The sequence below is a fragment of the Tursiops truncatus genome, chromosome 3 (assembly GCF_011762595.2).
Source record: "Tursiops truncatus isolate mTurTru1 chromosome 3, mTurTru1.mat.Y, whole genome shotgun sequence".
Classification (NCBI taxonomy): domain Eukaryota; kingdom Metazoa; phylum Chordata; class Mammalia; order Artiodactyla; family Delphinidae; genus Tursiops; species Tursiops truncatus.
In genome coordinates this window covers 57,754,022-57,775,094 of record NC_047036.1, presented here as the reverse complement: position 1 = coordinate 57,775,094, position 21,073 = coordinate 57,754,022, and the positions used below count along the sequence as shown (strand labels likewise).

At 40.3% G+C, this 21,073-nt stretch overlaps 1 protein-coding gene across 6 annotated transcripts in view; it reads right to left on the bottom strand.

Annotated features, from left to right (window-relative positions):
* Positions 1-3,876: 3,876 nt before the first annotated feature.
* ARHGEF28 (Rho guanine nucleotide exchange factor 28) overlaps positions 3,877-21,073 on the bottom strand; it is a 278,789-nt gene continuing 261,592 nt past the window's right edge. For all 6 annotated transcript variants that reach the window (XM_019929841.2, XM_019929844.2, XM_073802206.1 and 3 more), the window contains one exon: positions 3,877-5,130. In XM_019929841.2, the coding sequence (XP_019785400.2) occupies positions 4,967-5,130 (164 nt within the window). In that variant the 3' untranslated portion in view covers positions 3,877-4,966. The remainder of the gene's footprint in view (positions 5,131-21,073) is intronic.

The window sequence follows — 21,073 nt, the reverse complement described above, 5'->3', positions numbered from 1 at the left end:
GCTGATCTTAAAGCCTCAGCCTACAGGGCGGAGCCCCGCACTTTTCCGAATGGGGATGGAGACACCGGCACTCCCTAAAGCCAGCGGAGTCCAGTTGTTTTACCCTCTGCAGGTGCCGCCTCCCCTCCGGCTGGCGCCTCCCTAAAGCCAACTTCCCTCTCCCTGCACTAGCATCTCCCACGGGGGTGCCCCAGGTTTTTGCAGCTGCAGCCCAGGGCAACAGAGGCAGGGATGCCACCATCTTTGCGCCCTCCCTCTGCCTGGCTCCAGCTCACCGGTATCCCCCAGAAAGTTGATACACTCTTCTGGTGCCCTAGTTTTTGCAACTGTCGTCCAGAGGACACCTCCAGATCCCCCGGCTCTCTTGGCCAGCAGGGCTTTTGCTTGCGTTCCCATAGCACTGTATGTATTTTACTGTATTTAGGTATTTTGAAGCTGCTGCCTGAGGGTCTGGCTTCGTAAACAGCCTAAACCTAGGCGCTGAGGTCCCCCCGCCCACCTTTAGGACAGATAGGTCTTGGCACACCTCAAACACTGGGAGCCACGAAAAATAAAATAGGCTGCTTGGGCGATCACGAAGGTTTGGGAGATAACCAAAAGCTAGGGCAGGTTTGAACAATAAGGTTCATCTCCTACAACAAGAGCAATCCTGCAAGATCTGGAGAGGTGGCTGTCTCATCTACTATACAGAAACCCCACAGAGTCAGGTAAAAGGAGAAAACAGGAATATGTTCCAAAGGAAAGAAAAGATAAAACCTTAGGAAGAAAACTTTACTGAACCAGAGATAAGAAAATAAAGCAGAAGAGCAAAGTGAGACTTCTTCCCTCCCCATCACTTTATTCCTCCACTTAAAACTCTGCTCCCTCTCTTCCAAGAAGCATCTTCAGGTAGCCCCCAGGAATTCCTTTACTTTTGGTTTCTTGTGGCTTAGGATCAGTAGGTAGATACCCAACTGGCCATTTGACCACAACCCAATTGCTTTATGGTGGAGGTGGATGTGGAAGGGTGAGGGGTCATGGTGTCATTTTACCCAGCGCTCAGCAAGCCAAAATGCCGAGACGCCGAGGTTTGCAGCAAAGAGTGGGGCTTATTCGCAAGGCCAAGGGAGAAGCACGAAACAGCGCATCTCAAATCCACCTCCCAGAAAAGCAAAGGGCATAGGGGGTGGGATATTTATGGGATAACAAATAAAGAGGCAGGGCTGGCAAAGGCGTGGGGAGCGTGGGGAAAGGATTGGAAAAATCTGCGGTAATCATGGCTCTGCTCAGGTGTAACTAAGCTCCAGGGCTCTGCACGTTCCAAAACGGAGGCGCTTGGCACGCTCTGAGGGTGGAGTTTTCAGGCCTCTGACGTCAAAAGGTCACGGAGCGGACACTCACGCATGCCCAGTTGGAGAGTCCTGGTCCTATCCAGTCTTAACCAGCGCAGCTTCAACTAGACACAGCTGACTCCAATTCCCGGAGAACAACTGGGGCAAACATCTTGTTTCGGCTCCGTGCCACCTGGAGGACAGGCAAGTCTTTTGTAGATGACCTTGATTAGCGAAGGCAGGTGAAATGGATTTGACTAATGCTTCCCCAGGGTTTCAGCAGTCCTCCATAATCCAGCTCTCTATGGAACCTGATCAGTTACCAAGTTGAGAGAGACACTTCCATGTTTTCCACCACTTGTACCAGAGCGCTTGGAAGAGTCCGAGATAGATGGATTTTCTCCCTGGATACCTTGATCCAGAGGGGAGAAACACATTCTGCAGTACCTCCAAATGTGTACTCCAGTGGTCTTTTCTTTTGTGTCTCTGGACTTTTGCTTGGGTTTCTCTCCTTACTTGGAATGTCTCTTCCACACCCTCTGACTCTACTTCTATTTCAAGCCTCAGGCATCTTCTACTTTAGGACAACTCCCTTCATTCCACATATTACTGGCCCCAACATGCCCTTTCTCTGAGCTCCCATGGTGATCTGTGTTTCTCAGTTATCTGTTCATGTGTTTGTCTTTTCCAACAATTTGCAGGCATATTCATCTTTACAGGCTTCCTAACAGATTGTTTGGCCTTTAGCAGAGGGTCAATAAATGTTTACTGAATGAGTTGAATGGAGGTTTAGAGATGCAAATGAGTTGAAAGCTAACCTTATGAAGCTTTAGTCCACTCTTAGAGCTAGCCATCTCCAGGCACCTGACCCCTCTATTCACTGCTTCTGGCTGTGCAGGTGCAATCTGCCTAAGGACTGGGACCAGGCTGACCAATTATTAAAAAAAGCTTATGATATAATAATAGCTAGCATATGTTGAGTGATTACTATGCCCCAGGTACTGTTCTAAGCCCATTACATAATCATTTAACTCTCACAGTTCTGTAAGGTAATCATTCCTGCTTTATAGATGAGGAAACTAAGACCTAGAGAGGTGACAGGCCAAGGACACAGCCAGGAAGTGGAAGGTCTGGCTCCAGGATACTCTACTGCCATGCCTCTCTCATTGAGAAAGACAGCGATGGTTGAACCTTAAAAACCTCCGTTTGATCCTGAGTTTGAATGGTGTGTCCTAGGTCATAAGAAGGAAAACATACTCCTTTTCACTTTCACTAATCCCATGATTTTCGCTTGCTCACCTTCTTCATTTTATATAGCCCTTACACACAACATCACCACCACCACTTCTGCAGCGATAATTTTTCCCCTTTTCTGAATGAGCAGGGCTCCATCTGAGAGTGGGCTGGAAGTGTCGCAGGAAGGACTCCAGCAATTACACAGCCCTGATGAAGTGCAGAGAAGTTTGGACTACAAATGAGATGCACATGAGTTTATGAAACCTGGAAGGAACAGGGCAAAAATGTTGTTTTCCTTTCTGCAACAAATCTCTAAAGGGATGAAGGTTTCCTTAAGATCTTCGATCGGTGGGAAATATCCTTTGAGGGAAACTTATTTATGATGCTGAGAAACAGGGTGGTTTTCTCCTCAGATGAGTGAATTTCTTTTAGAGCCAGAGTGAATTCCACGAAATCTGAGCTGATTACATAGCGAGGACAAAGTGAAAAGGAAGAACTTATCAAGAAAGTGTTGAGACTTAGATTCAGTTGAGAAGTCATAATATTAAATTTAAAAATTACCAAGAGGAATCTATGAATAGAGATATATCAAATAATGCTGAAGCTTCCCCTGGGTGGCTACACAAAGCCCCAGAGTTTGCAGGGCTTGAAAATCAACCGAGCATATGTATTTTTAAAGAACTCCGTGGGGATTTTGAACATCTTTACCTATTTTCACGTATGGTTATTTCCATAGCCTCTGTCAGGAAAAACGGAAAGATATTTATAGTTATCAGAGCAAGGATTTATACTGAAATATCTATACGCTTTTTATTTGAAGGATAGAGAATTCTGGAATAGACATTATTGGAGAGAGAGGGAAGATAGATCTTTCTCTCTAGATGTCTTTAGGAATAGAAGATGCACCTTATAATTTAGGAGTTCATCTTGGAGATGAAGAGACTGATTAAAATTTTAACAAGCTATCATCCATTCTGTGAAAATTAGTCTCTGAATCTGTTAATACGATTGTGACCAAAATGGCCAGAAGAGGCAAGAGTCAGAAAAGAGTGTCGCCCAAAAAGGTGTTTTTTAAAACTCAGATTAGACTTGCCCAAGTGAAAATATAGGTTCGTTATTCCACTGGTAACTTAAGTGGGAAAAAACCATAACGGAACCAGGGTGAATTTTTTTCCTCTTCCTATCACAGCTCCCTCCTGGTAAGTGTTGCAAGCCTGGGTGAATTTAGTATTCCTCCTTTATTTTCATTTTTAATAAAGGGAGATTGTGTTTGAGTGTGAAATGTGTATTTTACTATGGTTCTAAACAGTTTTAAAATTTCAAAGTAAACTAGCAAGGAAATAGATATTTATTGACACTGACCATAACATACACAAACACTTCTGAAGAACAAGCTGAAGACATTTCCTGGTTTATTTTCTCACACAGAGACCCATAGTACCTTGAAAGCAAGATGCGCCAGTTTTCCTTTGTGGAAAAGCACATTCAGGCCACAAGCTTCACCGAGAGAGCAGCTTTTGTCCTTCAGTAACTGCTGGGCAGCGATCCCTCCAGTGAGTGGTGGTCTTTGGTGCTCCCAGGACCAAAAGGAGGCAGGGCCAGCTGCGAGAAGCAAGGGCTAATAAAGTCTTACTTCGGTAGCAAAGTGTTGCTACTAAACTTTACCTCGAACCGAGCAAAGTGTTGCTACTAAAGTTTACCTCGAACCGACTTGCTGGGGCCGTGCCTCTGGGCTGTGTTGAAAGACGCTGCTGAACTATGACTTCAAAGCCCACAAGCATTAGGACCACGAAGGTGCATCTGAACAGTCTCTGCCCCAGGTCCCAAGAGTCCAGATTGTGTCCACAGCAGAGTGGCCACCCGGTTAGGACAGGGGTCCAAATAGGGTACCTCGGTTGCTTGGTGACTGTGACAGCTCACCACCAGGGGTGACCCCTTTGATGTCCCAAAGAGTAGCTAAGAAAAGTTCTTTTCCACATCCTCCTGGCCTTTGAGGGCCCTGAGGTCACTCCTCCTAATCAGCTGCGGTGATTGTGAAAATTTGCCAATTATATCACTCTTTCCATCCAAAGTGCTTCACCTAGATCTCAAAAGGCATTTCAAAAAACAAATGATCCTGTAGAAAATACAATATGGAATTTTACTCTAGGGTCATAACAACTTTGAACATATTTCTGCTTATCTAAGTTAATTTCTCCTCCAGGAGTCTGGAGTTAGGTGTGATAAGTTAATGACGATACAAACAGAGTTGTTTTCAATAATTTAATTATTAGACTCATGCCCCCAAAATAAACTTGCACGAAATATTAAACATTACTCCTAAAGCAATTTGGACACAGTCACACACACATCAGGAAAGGAAAAAAAAATTCTCCCCCAAATGCCTGTATTTTGTTTCATTTGGAAAAATAACAACACAATTAGAGGTAAACAATAGTTTCTTCTGCTCCATCTCCAGTTTCGCCGTCTTGTCTGGTTACTCTCTGTAGATTTAACTTTGCTTCTGCTATGAACGTTTGCAGCTGAGGGCCATGCGGATTTGCGTCCTGGGGGGGCGGGCATGCAGTCTGAGAGAGGTCCAAATCTGCAACAAACAGACAGCACAGGTCACAGGAGAGTCAGCTTGACACCTACAAGTCAGGTGAAACTAGGAGTCAGAGTCAGAGCCCTCGAAGATTGGGAAATGCTGTGGCCATAGAGCTAGCCACGGAGAGAATGACGGGTCCAGTGAGAAAGGAATGAAATGGATATCTAATGGTTTAATCAAAATCACTAAAATGGTTGGTTGGGTGTACAAACATCTCCTGTGGCTAAAAATAACCTTTACAAAATACTCCCAGCAAAACCGTCAAACAAAAACTTGTTACCATTTGTGGGCTGTTCAAACACTGCACCTGCTGAGAAGGGGGTGCCCAGTTATTTTTAAAAATGGGTTCAACGTCTTAGAAATACAGTTACCTACTCCGGCTGTGTGCAATAAGCCATATTTGCATCTGCACCGCATCTTCCCTCAGGGTAACTCAAAGTCAAGAACTGATCTGGAAGACTCAAATAAGGTACCTGGGACTTTCCCAATATGGGGAGAGGGGAGGGGAGAAAGGAGATGAAGGATGGAGACCCTCCAGCCTCACCATTATGCAAATCTGTTAACACCACACAAATCACTTAGCAAAAGGAACCAGGTTCCTGGGGAAAATCATTCTGGTAACAACTGACTGGGTTTGTTATTTTTCTGGTTACCTAGCAACAGCAGGGCACAGCCCATTTTCCCTTTTCTGATAAAACCCTCTAATACATGGTTTAAAGGAAAGGCACAGGGGGATTTTGATTTAAAAAAAAAGCAAGGCTGTTGCTGCAAACCATATTCTCTGCATTGCTCCACTGACCGTCCTCCCGGAAGCTTAGCTATGTGGGAAAATTACAAATAACCAGCTTCAGCTGGAGCAAAAAGCAGTCTACATGGAAACCCGGGTGGGGAAGATGCAGAGCCCTGAGGCCCACCTGTTCTTTTTTCAGGCATTAACAAGAGGTCATTCTAATCCTTGCCACATTTTATTCAAAGGCTCTATTATTTAGATGGATACACATAACCGCCAGCACTCTGATGACAAAAATGCTTGTAATTTTTATGCTCCTGACAAGGATCTTTGGTTATTAGCGAAGACAGGAAGCAAGGCCTGGCCGGAATGAAGAGCAAAATGTCCTCACAGGGCTCCACCTTCAGGGATGTGGTTTCCTTTGCTACACCCCCTTTCGTCACTTCTTCCAATAGGAGGCAGAGCCAGCGGGAGAGGGGCAGCCAGGGCCACAGGAAGTAGACACAGGTCACCTGGAGGAGCTGACCTGTGCCTCCAAAGCCAGCCCAGGAGGACCCTGGGGGGAGGGGAGGGGAGAGGTGGGGAGGAGAAGGGAGGGGAGAAAATAGAAGGGAGGGGAGGAGAGGGAAGGGGGAAGGGGAAGGGAAAGGAGGGGAGGGGAAGGGAGGGGTTGGGGAAAGGAGGTGAGGCTGCACTCCACAGCTCTGCTCAAAGGTTTAGCCCATCCCTAACTCTAGGTATCAATGGGGCACAAAAAAAAAAATCCATTTACATTGGGGTGACTTGATTCTGTTGATCCTAATCCCATACCTCAAATATTGGGCTCTCACTCACTACTGAAAACATGACTACTGAAAATGCCTCCAAATCCACCATGTGTACGGTGCCTTCTCTGGGCACAGCACCTGTTCCAGGCCTTTTACAGTCATCATCTCCTTAAGCCTCAAAATGTTGTAACGCACAATTTACAGATTGGGAAACTGAGGCTCAGGCTAAATTCCTGCCCATCGTGCAGCTAGGAAGTAATCCAGATTTGAACTCAGAGGATCATTCCCACTTGCTCATCTGCTCAAGATTCTCATGGTCCCCATTTCTTGCTGTGCTGGAAATGGCTTGACCATCTTTGCAGAATTAAGACACCCTGGATGTGTAATGCTTAACCTCCCTAAGTACCAAATTTTGAACACTTACCAAAAAAAGAAAGAAAAAAGACATTCTGAGCTCCTCCAAACCGACACAGTAATTACTATAAAATTAGGAACCTCCCTCATTCAATCAGGTAAACACAAAAAAAAAAAACCCAGGCAATGATTTCACTATCAGGGCAACACAGATCAACCTAGAATGTTCTCTGTCCTTCGCCTGTCTGTGGTCATCACACATTTTCACACTTTGAACTCCTTTTCCTAGCCATTGAAATAAAACCATTTCACCTCTAAAAAGAAACATTCCCAGTTAAACTACTGATGTTTAATATTATGCAACCGAAAAAACAAAAACATGCCTCAGAACTTCCATCTAGCAGAGGCTGACCGACTGGAGAACAGTTCACCTCAGCCACCAACCACAGCGCTGCCTACTAGCCCACAGAAGGTCCAGCCAGGGCGCAAGAAGCGCTACAGGGAGAATGAACAATCATGCATTGAAAGAGGCAGTTGTTGGGACGCGATTGCTGACAAATGTGACAAAGCCGGGCGGAACGGAAGTCCTTAATCCATGTAAGCTTCCTTCCTCTGGGGTAGGAAACATGTAGCAAAGAATCCAAAATACTGGTGATTCTAGGCATCTGGGAAGTCCCCTTCATGCTTTCAAGAAAAGACTTGTTCAAAAAGAGCCCAAGAACCAAATACATTTCAGAAAGAATTCTTTTATCTTAAATTGTAGGCTCCAGTTCAGGAAGATAGAGAACCAAGAGTAAACATGGGGGGAGGTTTTTCATTTGTGTGTGAGTATAAGGCAGGCAGAGAGAGAGATTTAATCAGAATTTTTTCAAATAATAAAAATACAGGAGAAACACATCTCCTGGACCCTAAAGTGAATCAATGGCCCACGTTGTAATCCCATATGTATTGATGTTGCGCTTGTGTGTCACCTGGAGGGGAACTCAATTTCCTTCTCCACGTTCCTTCTTGGTTTCTACCTGAACTACTTAGGCAAGGTCAGACAGTCTGTCTTTGAAATTAGAAACCGTTCTGTGATTTCTGATTTTATTACTCCATTTCAACCCTGAAAGGACTCCAGCACAGCAATTGTATATTTCTCAAGGTCAGCCACCTTCTTCCACACGCTCTACCCTAGAGAGTATGATCGTCGTATAGAACCCTAAACTGAAAAAACATTTGTTAAAATAAACCCTCGTTGATTCAGAAAGCAGAATTCTTGGGGAGTAGAATTAATCATCCAATTTTATTTGTGATCAAAATGCCTGTAAATTACTGGAAATAAAAATAGAATACCTCTTTCTTTATGGAGAAAAGAACCCTCTTGTACTGTTGGTGGGAATGTAAATTGATACAGCCACTATAGAGAACAGTATGGAGGTTCCTTAAAAACCTAAAAATAGAATTACCGTATGACCCAGCAATCCCACTACTGGGTATATATCCAGAGAAAACCATAATTCAAAAAGACACATGCACCCCAATGTTCATTGCAGCATTATTTACAATAGCAATGTCATGGAAGCAACTAAATGCCCATCGACAGACGAATGGATAAAGAAGATATGGTACATACATACAATGGAATATTACTCAGCCATAAAAAGGAACGAAATTGGGTCGTTTGTTGAGACGTGGATGGATCTAGAGACTGTCACACAGAGTGAAGTCAGAAAGAGAAAAACAAATATCGTATATTAACGCATATATGTGGATCCTAGAAAAATGGTACAAATGAACCGGTTTGCAGGGCAGAAATTGAGACACAGATGTAGAGAACAAACATATGGACACCAAGGGGGGAAAGTGGTGGGGGGGGTGGGGGGTGTGTGATGAATGGGGCGATTGGGATTGACATGTATACACTAATACGTATAAAATGGATAACTAATAAGAACCTGCTGTATAAAAAAATAAATAAAATAAAATTCAGAAATTCAAAAAAAAACAGAATACCTCATTTTTTAATAAGCAAAGAAATATTAACACAATCATAATTTGGTCAGATAAAAAACCAAATGCTCTTATGATGAAACAAAACTTCAAACTACAAAGAACCTTTTAATCTACAGTCTCAACACAACTGTCCCTCTTAGTTGACATAAAAGAAATAATTTGATCCTTCCCATACCTCTGGAAACTCAACAGAGTGAGCATTATTAACCTTAAAATAAGGACAAATAGGCTAAAACACATCAAAGCCTAGCTAAACCAAGTGGAGAAGCAGAATCTTGAAGCACGTTTTTTTTTTCCTATTTAGCTGAACTTTTCTTCACAGCCTAAAACTTCTTCCTTCACAAGAAATTTCCTCAGTCTCACTGTAGGGTCTAAGTCAGTCTTCTCAGGAAGTTTCTAAAAATGATAAGTTTACACATTTTGGCTGGTCCTATCCCCTTTGTCTTATGGGCGGGGGGCAGAAAACACCCACGCCATGGGCTGTATGATGTGCTGATACCCAGAGGCAGTTCCCCAAATCCCCCTATGTTTAGCCCTTCATTGTAGCCTTGAAGGGCTAAAAATGCATTTGTTGACATTTGCATTTATCATTTTCACACTTTGCTCACCTGCTATTGGAATTTCAAACTATGAAGGAAGAGAATGTGGGATCTGGATGACATACAACCATAGGGATTGGCACCTGCAAAGCTGACACGAGCGGGAAGAAAAATTGGCCTTCCCTGCGTCAGCTCACCATCATTATTATTCTTTTGAGCCAACTGGATAATTGGTTATTTGCAAGACCAGACTGTAAAGTCAAGGTGTAAAATGCAACCACGTGTCACACTGAAAATGAATGAAGTGTCTCCCAAGCTGAGAAGTGAATGAAATCTTTTAAACCACAAGGTCAATGTAACCTTGGGCGAGTCACTTCCGCTCTCTGGGCTTCAGTTCATGAAGGATTGAACTGAAATCATCATTCAGGCCTCTTAAACTTCTTATACTGTAGGAGAATGTTTACACTTGTGTTTTGGCTCAGTAATGCGCCAAATACTATTCTAGAAGTGCAACAGTGAATGCATTTTTCAACTGCTTTCTGCTCAAGGAATACAAATTTATTACCTTAAGTTGCATTCAAAATAATGTTTTAAGGGTAATTTCCGGGTATATGCCCCACCCTTCTACTTTCAGTCTTCCCTACAACACGTATTTGAGTTGAGCCCACACAGCCCTCAGAGCACAGGATTTGGAAAGCTACCTAATGAGTGGAAGATAAGGTCCACGGTCAAAATCTACACTTGATCTTCCCTTCTATGAACAGCAAACCTAACAGTAGTTTGTCATAAAGAAAGTGGTTGTCTATTGTTTTAAAATATTTAATTCATGTAGTCTTTGCCTTTTTCTGAATAGAAAAGCATTTTAAATCCTAATAATTTTTAAAGAAAAGCTTTGTTTCAATTTCAAAGCACCAGGATAACTTCCATCATAAACATTAATGTCCAGGTCTGAATTTAACTCCACATTACCCAATGGCCAGACAGCCTGCAGCCCAGGGCTACAAAAGCACGTTGAGTCAACGTTCGGATCATTGATGATGTGTGTCAGCCCTCTCCGTGTCTTATCCCAATCCATTCTCCCCAAGAAGACTCACAAAACAGAGCTTCATGTCTCTGGGTCCTGGCTCTGTTCTTGGTTATTTTAATGAAGTGTTCCGACTCATACTCTTTACTACTGTATCCCTCATGCAAGTTCCTATAATCAAAATTCACACTTTCCTAGAATAACACCACCTCAAACAAATTGTCATTCATATTCCAAGTCTGCAAAATAAGTTGTATTCACCCATTTAATGATCGATTCATGCTTATACTGTGAAACATTTACAAAATTGTTTCCTGATGGCATTACTGGCAATCACTATTTTTTTCTCAGGAGCATTAATGCACAGCATTTTCTTTCTAATGGAAAACACTTAATGCACAAAACTCAACGTGTCCTCAGAGCTAAGGAAAATTTTTCTCCCTCACTGCTTTTGCTCAACTGCATTTCCCATAGTGAGCCACAAACAGCATGTGAACATCTGGCGTAAAAACCAATCTGGATATCTGAAGCCAATGACCTCAATGAGTGTTAGGATTCCCTTCATTACTCCTCACGTACCAATCCTGCACCTGAAATAAAATAACCGAAGTGTACTCTGGGGTTGTATACGTGTAAATGTGTAATGTAAGAAAGCAAACTCATAATTTTTTAAAGTTGTGACTGTTAGAGTTGGACTTTATTTTCTTACCAGTAATTAACATATTTGGAATAATCTATGTTGGTTATGTAGGTAACACTGATAAGAAACACAGCAATTGAAGCAATCAATACAATGAAGTTACAATTATGTTAACACAAGACGCATTATGATACGTCAATTGTCTCTGTGTGAACTTTGATTTGCTCTCACACTCTCTCACCCAGAAGGGTGCCCGTGTTACTGAGTCATAACCTTAATATCAGCAAGTCCCACGGGAGAACGGGGCAAGTGCTTCCACCTTCCCCTCTTCTCTGAGATGCATTTCAAAGTGTGTTTCTCTAATCAGGATACTAATAGGTATTAATGATAAAAGAATACAGTGGTCAAGTAAGTTGATGAAACTCCGGGTTAATCAAGTTTCTTTATTGACAAATTCCCCAGAACTTTAATAGGCTCACCTGTATTATTAATCTCTGAAAGGGAAAAACTGTATGTGGCAGGTCCCAAACTCGGGGAGCTTTTTCTCACAGTGTACTTTTCAGTGTTGTGTTCCATGTAATATACTTTGGGGAATAGTGCACTAGAGATAATAAATCTATTATAGACTAAGAAAGAAAGAGACAATAAATGACCAAGATGCCAGAATAAATCAGGGGTGGGAAGCTGGAAATAGGTGAGGTTTTCCAAATTCAGAGACTCTTGACCCTGTATATAACATCTATAGCAGACTCGGGCAATCATCATCAATGGCTGCTAAAAGCATTAGGAAAGAGCTGATGGGGAACTTTATAATGGATGGACAACATCCGAACCCACGGGTCAATCTTAATGTCGCAAAGAGAGAAACAGACACCTCAAGCCTCCTGATGGGATGCAAGAGGAAATATACAACATCTACAACATAGGAAACAGACAACTCCATCTATGAAGATGTTTTCATGTCAAAAAATAAAGCCTGCATCTAGTCAAATACCAAATATCTATTCCCAACTACCAGTTTACAGGAAATATAGAGACAGAAGACTACGTTAAGTGACACCACAGGGATGCAATCAGCAAAATCCAGAATGTAGAAAATTTTTCATAAAATATACTTTTTTCAGAAAAAAAAATGTCTTTTCACCAAATAAGCAACCCAGTCTTTTCAACAAGTTGTAAGATTTTTTTTAAAGGCAAGGGAACTTTAGATTAAAAGACTCGTGAGATATACAAACCAAATGCAATACATGAAACTATGTGGATCCCAATTCAAACAAACCAAGGGAAAAAAAATTGAGACAATCAGAGAAATTCAAGTACTGAGAGTATGATTTTAAGTAAAAACTGTTAAATTTTTTAAGGTGTAATAACGATACCGTGGGGACTTCCCGGGCAGTCCAGTGGTTAAGACCTTGCCTTCCAATGCAGGGGGTGCGGGTTTGATCCCTGGTTGGGGAGTGAAGATTCCACATGCCTCATGGCCAAAAAAACCAAAACATAGGGCTTCCCTGGTGGCACAGTGGTTGGGAGTCCGCCTGCCGATGCAGGGGACACGGGTTCGTGCCCCGGTCCGGGAAGATCCCACATGCCGCGGAGCGGCCTGGCCCGTGAGCCATGGTCGCTCTGAGCCTGCGCGTCCGGAGCTTCTGCTCCGCAACGGGAGGGGCCGCAACAGTGAGAGGCCCGCGTACCGCAAAAAAAAAAAACAAACAAAAAAGAAACAAAAAAAAACCCAAAACATAAAACAGTAGCAATGTTGTGTACCAAATTCAATAAAGACTTTAAAAATGGTCCATATTAAAAAAAAAAAAGATACTGAGTCCATTTGTCCAGAGCAGTGAATTGATAATGTTCTTTTAGAATTTGGATTCCTATTCTTTAGTCTTGAGTTTACTTAAAACTAAAAAGTAACATTTTTTAAGAAATAGGAACTAAAAGGTGTACATCTAGTCCAACAATATCTGAGTAAATTTCAGTTCCTAACAACAGTAGGTGTCAACATATAATGTCAAATGAATGAATGAATTAGTGAATACCTTATTCAAAAATTCTACCTACTGTAATTAGAGTTGTGGGAATCACCAATTTGGAATTCTTATGTTTAGAAAGTACCTTACAATTTCATTTATTCTAATGCTTGTCTTCTCAGTAGGAATGAAGCTAAAAATGTAGCCAAGATAGAACTGCGTAATAGGGCTTCTCTCTTTAAGCCACTAACATTATTTGACCTTGAGTCAAGCATTCAATTCAAACCTCACACCAATCCACAATAGTAAGTACACTATGGAATATGAAAAGGAGAGCTTAAAACAAACCTAACTTGAAAATGGAACACAACTCAGGAACACAAGAAGCTGAAGAAAACATCCAAAAACCATAATTAACATCTTCAAAAAAATTTTTAAGATATTTCGGCCACCAAACAAGATTCCATAAAATAGGAACTATAAGAGAACAAGGAAAAATCTCTTAGAAATTAAAAATATGCTGCTGAATTTTTTAAAAAATCAGGAAAAGTAGGAGGTCAAGGATGAGAACATCTCCCAGGAAGTAGAACAAAAACATGAAGAAATGGAAATAAATAGAAAAAACAAAACAGAAAAATCAGAGGCTCCAAGAGGTCCAATTTATAATTGGAAACAGTTCCAGTAAGATAAAACTGAAGAGAAGCAATTTTTTAAAGAAGAAAATGTCACAGATTCGAAGGAAATATATTTCTTGATTGAAAGAGTCTAATGAATAACCAGTAAAAATGATTTTAACAAAAGACTAGACTAAAGCATATTATAAAATTCATCCAAGAATGAATAAAGCGATAATTCTAGAGGCTTCCTAAAGCACAAACAGGTTGCAAACAAAGAATTAGGAATCAGAATGGAATCAGACTTCTTAACAGCAACGCTGAGAAGTGGAAGAATCAAATCCTTCAGAATTCTGAAGGAAAATAATTTGTGTATAGAATTCTAAGCCCAGATATATTATAAAATCCAAGTATAAAAGTAGCAAAAATAAATAAAGGAAATGAAAAAGACATTTCAACTGATTTGGAAAAAAAATCCTTTCATTATTAGATCTTTTCTTAGGAAGATTTAGAGATATGCTCCAACAAATAAAGGAATATGCCATAAAAGAGAAGGATTGGGACTGAGGACAATAGGATCCAACACAGGAGAGATATGAAGAGATGTCCCAGGTGACAGCTACACTGCTGGCCGGGACAGCAACAAGGGCATATTAGAGTAAGAGGACAGAGGATTCTGGAAGGGAAATTTCCAGGAAGGAAGATGAAGCTGATAGATTTTGGAATGTGTTGAGTGTGTGTAAAATAACATTGATCAGTTATTGAGAGAAGTATAGGAACTCTGGAGGAAAATATAGGGGGTAGAAAAAAAGTGAGCAAATGAAAAAATAAGGCAGATGGTTAAAGTCTCAGTAGGATAGAACAATGACATTGTTTTTAGTAGCTTCTGTTCATACAGTTGATTTTTCTCCATCTTAAAAGGGCTCAGCTCTCACAAATGTCCTTTTCTAATCTTAAATGTCTACATATAAGTATAAATATGATTTTTCGGAAAACTACTTCTCAAAGTACGAAATATATTGAGCCCATTCTAAAAGAATGAACATGTCTGTATAATTAAGATTAGAGACTTCTGCAGTTCTAATATCTGCTGTTAGAAAAAAACCTTTATAAACAGGCACTTCAGAGAGGAAGAAACCTAAAAAGCTAATAAATATTAAAAAAGAACTAAATCTCACTGGTAATTAGGGAAGTACAAATTGAAAGAAAGGGGTTACCCATTCCATACCCATGATATCGGCAAATACTGAGAAGCCTAACAATGCTAAGTGTTGGGGAGAATCTGGAGAAACTCGACCTCTCGTACATTGCTGCTGAGACTTATACTATACAATTTTAGAGAGAAATCAGTAATACCCAGCGAAACCAAAGACATCCCTACTACTTCTAGGTGTTCATAATCTACATAAACTCTCACTCATGTGCACAAGGAGATGTGCATAAAAGAATGTATACTGAGAAGCGTTTGTAATACAAAAATATTGGAAACATCCTAATTGCTCATTAGTAAGGTAATGAATATGCTGGTGTTTATTCACGTAATGGAAGAGCATACAGCAGTCTAAAATTAACTATTTGTGCTACATGTACAAATATGCACGTTGAGTGAAAAAATAAGTTGCAAACAGACATATACACACACATGCACATGGAGCGGGGGAGAAAGGGAAGAAGGGCAGGCTCTTTTATACTATCACTACGTACATATGTATCCATAAACAATATATCATTTTTTGTTTTCCACTACATTTATATGTATCCATAAACGATAAACAATATGTCATATTTTTGTTTTGTTAAAACAAAACAAAAAAATATGTTTATTGATACATATATATGTTTATGGCATCAAAACACACTGTGGAAATGATATATACCAATTATAGGAAATTGGATAACTCTGAATAGGAAAAAAGAAAAAGATAAGGGGAAGGGATTTCATATCTAACATTTCTTTCAAATAAAAAAAGGGCAAAGAGATATCTGAAGCAAATATGGTATAAAGTTAACATTTGTTAAATGCATGCCTGATACAGATTTTCTGTACTTTTCTGTAAATTTGAAATTTTCATAATTAAAAATCTTTTATGTTTTATGTTAATTTTTTAAACTTTTATGTTAAAAAATGCATGAAAATACAGAGCAACCAATTGCAATATGTGGTCTTTATTTGCATACTGAGTCCAAAAAACAAGCTGGAAAAAGGACACACGTACTACATTTATAAAACAATTGGAAACTTGAACCCTGACTATATGTTGATATTATGGAAGCTTTGATAATTTTTCCTAGGTGTGATAATAGTTTAAAAAAGAGAGCCTTATCTTTCAGATATGTATGTATCAGTACATACATACTGATGTATCAGTATATGCTTACAGATGATTTTTAGAATTTGCTTCAAAATAGCACAGGGTGTGTCTTGTTGCTGGGCATGGGGGATTGGTGGGTGGGAATCTACATAAATCACCACTGGTCATAATTTCCTAATTTTTTGAAGTTGGGTGATGGTACATGAGCAGTTATTATACTCCTCTGCTTAATTTTGTACATGTTTCAAACTGTGCATACATTCAGGTAATCAGGGAATATGTCAAGCTCAAATTTTAAATCAAAACAAATTAAGATGTTCCAACCTCAGAGTCCCTGTTAAGAAGCAGGGACAGCTTTTTAAGATTGTGCTGAATTAAACAATATGTAGGTCTCCAGCTACAGGGACAGGGCAGTATTTTCATGGCATTGAATTCCTCTTAAGGTTGTACAGACCAGGGACTCCTAAGTACCATGGCAATAAAACTGGAAACTGCCCTCTGCATGACTCTACCCACACTGAAAGAGTTATGCCTCTCATTTTGCTGAAAGAAGAACTGAATTCATTTCTCTGCCAGGTGAATAATGCAGAAAATCAACCTAGGAATTTTAATGCTGCATTTACTTCTTACTGGTTCAGCAGAGGGAAAAGCAGATGTTAAAATCCTTAAGCATACCAGATCCAGTGTTTTTCTTTAAACTAGAAGAAGGCAAGCAACTAGATCAAACACACCCAAGCTAATTAGTTCTACCTCCTTCTTAATAATTATGTTATTACCAGACTTTTAAAAAAAGGTACCCAATTCTTTAAAGGTATATAAATGAGTGATTTTTTCTCTTGATCAACTACAAAATTATGAGATGTCAAAGAACTTACATGCCTTTTTCTGTTCTGAGAAGTTGGTATTTACAGTTTTCAGAGCAACATAAAATTTTTTCTTTTTGAAAACGAGAATCACTTTGTAATTCTTATCTGTTTGAAATAACATTTGCTGGGAAGCCAAACCCTGAAATATCTTTTCCAACTGCAGCTTTGAATTTATGTCACTCAAAAATGATTAAAATTTTAAAAGTACAACATCATATATAGAAAATGTTTTGTTCAATGTAAACTTTCACACTCAACACTCTTTTCATATTTATGTTTGCAATCAGAGCAAAGATTACTATATTACATTTCTGGAAATTAAACTTAAATACTTTTAGAAATTGTACCATTAGAGAAGTAGGCAGTTTGCAGAACAGAGGCAACATTAGGACTTTATTAAAACAGGAATCAAATGAGAATATATATACTAAGATTAATTACTTTACTCCTTGAAGCCATCTCTTCCTATAGGAGATGATTTTACATTGTCTTATGCATACAAATGTCATGTGGAGCTACTCTAGATGTTAATATTTGTGCTTCCTGACTTGTGACCTATGACTAACACTGGAGCCTAAGAAACCAATTTCCCTTTAATTATCTACAAGGTGACACAAATTCCCAAGTTTACACTACATCCTCCTCCTTTTAGATCTCTTTCTTCTGTAAACAACTCTTCTTAAGAAGGAGCCACAGCATTACCATACAATTTAACTTCTCTTTAGTGGAATCAGCCACCGAGAGCAAAGAGCAAGTAGCCTCAGTGACTTAGTGCCCAATGGCCCCAGCGCCTTCCAGACCAATAAGGGCCACTAAGCACACTGCCCTCTGACAGCCTGTTACCTCACAGAGTAGGAAGATGCAGACACAGATAACTATAAAAGAGGCTAATGAACACTGTCCACAGGTGGACACCACTTCAGAGATCTTCCAAAGAGAGCATTTTTAGATGTGGTAGCCAGGACAGGCTTCAGAGCAAAGACAGAACTGGAGTTGAGCCTGGCTGACCAGAATGTCAACAGGAAGAGGTGGCCTCGGGTGGAGGTATTTTAGGTAGAGCTCACCCCTACTGCAAAGGGGAGGAAATGCTGGATGCCATAAGAAAAGAGAGCTGTTGGGTCTGGTGGAATTATGAGTTAGGGCAGATAAATCAAAGGGGTGGGGATGTGTTGGAAGATTGTGGCGGGTTTTGAATGGGAATGCTGGGAGTTTTAACTTTAGGAGGTAAGTTTTGCAGCTGCTGGTGATTAGGACCCTTCTATGGTCCCGTGTCTATCTACATACTTGGCTTCACCTGCACATGTAAGTCCAAGGCAGGGTCAGAAGGGAGCTGTTATTCCCCATTTTTCATCTGCTTGGAATAAGCCCACATTTAGCCAGTCATGTTTCCATCCCTTTGATGGACAGAACATTATTTATTTTTTCAGTTAGGAGAGGGTGTGTCAGAAGGAAAACTGTTTTGAGCTTCTTGTCCATTCACTCTTCAATCAACACTGAGTGCCTAGTATGTGCCCTGCACTGGGTCGGACACCAGGGAAACCGAGTTGAACAAGACTTTGTCTCAGCACCCAGGAAGTCTATAGCCCATACAATCACTTCAAAAACTGTTCCAGTTTCTTCAAAGCTAAATAGGCACCAATTCCAGGATGAATTCTACTCCTAGGTATTTATCCAGAAAAGTGAAAACATAATTCACAAAAAGCCTTGTACAGACTGTTTATAGCAGTTTTATTTATAAGAGCCAAAAGCTAGAAATAAGCCAGGTATCTATCCACAGAAGACTGGATAAGTGTGGTAAATTCATCTAAGCAAGATTCCTTAGTAATAAAAGGGAACCAATTACAGATTCATGCAACAGCATGGATGCATCTCAAAAACAGTATGTTGAGCGAAAAAACCCTGGACACACAAAGGTACATAGTATTTGATTCCATGTCATTCTAGAATAAGCAAAATTAACCTGTGGTTGATGGAAAGCAGATGAGTAGCTGCTTCTGGGAGTGAAGGTTGGTTGGTAAGAGGTAGAAGGGAGCTTTCTAGAGTGATGGCAGTACTCTGTGCCTTGAAATTCTTTCCACAAAAATGATTGAATAATAGAGTTAATATCTGAGCATTCAATGTATGTAAATATCTCAAACAAACAATATATAGCAACTTAAGAGTCCAGAGGGAAAACAAGTGACAAAATATGGTGGAAAGTAACACAAGGATTTACTGGACACTAGAATCACAAGGAAAGCTCCTAACACAGATTGGGAGGGTCTGGATGGGCATTTGGAGGAAAGTGACCCTGGAGCTGGGGTCTTGAAAGATGAACAAGAGTTTACCAGGTTGAGAATAAAGGGTGGAGGAGAGGATATTCCTGAAAGAGGAAATAGATGTACAAAAGGGGCAGATTTATGGCCTTTCACATAAATGGAAGAACTTCCTACGGCTGGACCACAGGGAGAGAAAGGACAGAGCAGCATGAGATGAGGCTGAGAGATCAGAGGTCAGATCAGGCCTCCAGGCCCAAGCACATAACCTCCTGCGCTTCATCAGCAATGACTAATTTCAGCACACGGTGCATTTGAATAAGCCCAAGGAAGGTGACCCAAAAAAGCCCTAAGAGGACTGGACACAAATCCTTATCCACAGGCCCAAATGCTGGCCTAGGGGCTAAACAAAACTCTATCTAAAATTCATTGTGTTGTATTTGGTATTCAGAAGACAACCCACGTGGTAAATCACGTCGGCATATGTCTCGTTTGGATTTCAATTGTTCCTACGGGAGAAAGGGTGTATTTGAAGGGTGTGCCATACACAATGAGTTTATTTCAACACCCACTTACATCACTGGTTTTCTTCCTAGTATACTTTAAGGAATAGTAGCCCTGCAAGGTTCTGGGCTGGAGAAGAGGATGTTGTGGTTAAATAGGTTTGGTATGTGCCACTTTTGGAGAGTCACAGTACACATGAGCACAATGAAAGTTTTGAAGAAGTTGTGTAGTCGCCAAACCGCCATTTCCCAGTACCATCTGCTTATGGGAACCTTCTATCATGTACTGTGGAATGTTTTTTGAGAAGTGTCTATTTAGATAATACTCCAATGAGACATAATATGTCCTTCAGGTCCCCAGAGCAACTATTTTGGAAGCGGCCCAGTGGATGAAGCAACTGAATGTTCTTCCTAATGCTCTGCTCCTTTTTTAACACAAGGTATAACAGTAACAGTGACAATAACTGTGTCTACTGAGGGTTTCCAAAGTTCTCAGAATTGTACGTTTCGTCTTATAAAATCCTCATACCACCTACAAAGTAGATACTGTCAGAAGTCCAATTTTACAGATGAGGAAACTGACACACACCAAGTTTAAACACTTGCTTAAGTTTTCACAGGGGGTAAATCTGAACCCAGGCCTTCTATCTTCACCACTATGCCACTCAGCCACCTCCACTGTTCAGTATTAATCAAGTTTATTCCTTCATGCATTCATTTGTTAATCTATTCATTGATTCATTCATTCAAATCCCTCATGTAAAAGTGAAGTACCAGAAAATACACCTAAAGTTCATTACATTGGAAAAAGCATCGTTTTAGTCTATGTTTGCTGAAACTTGGTTTAGGAGGTGGGAGAAGATGTATTCTTTATCTTTTCATCTTTGAATGACGGGGAAATATCTCATCACCTACCTCCTTCACATGAACATATGTCTCGTCTTGACCATTCTGGTCAAAAATGATATTGCTAGGCAGGTTTCCGCCCTAGTGTTTTTTCTGGGTCCTTGTTGAATTAGTCATTTAATCATGCGCTTCATGAAATAAATTTTCTGAAATTTTCCTGAACCACACATCCTCAAAGTTAGCCAATGGTCTAAAAAGATAAAATAACCATCTCTAAAAAAAAATGCCCACCATATCTATATATTACCTATATCTCTTATCTGAAGAGGAAATATTTTAATTTGAAATATTGTAACTCACTGGCAGCAGCATTTGCAAAAACCCTTCCATATTCCTATCAGAAGCAATGATAATTTCTTTGAGTAGGATAATTTTAATGTGATTTTTCCCAGTACTTTGCTCACACAGTTAAGATTTAAGCTTTTCCCCGCTACATCCATTAGGGTAATCACCTCATACCCAGCTCAG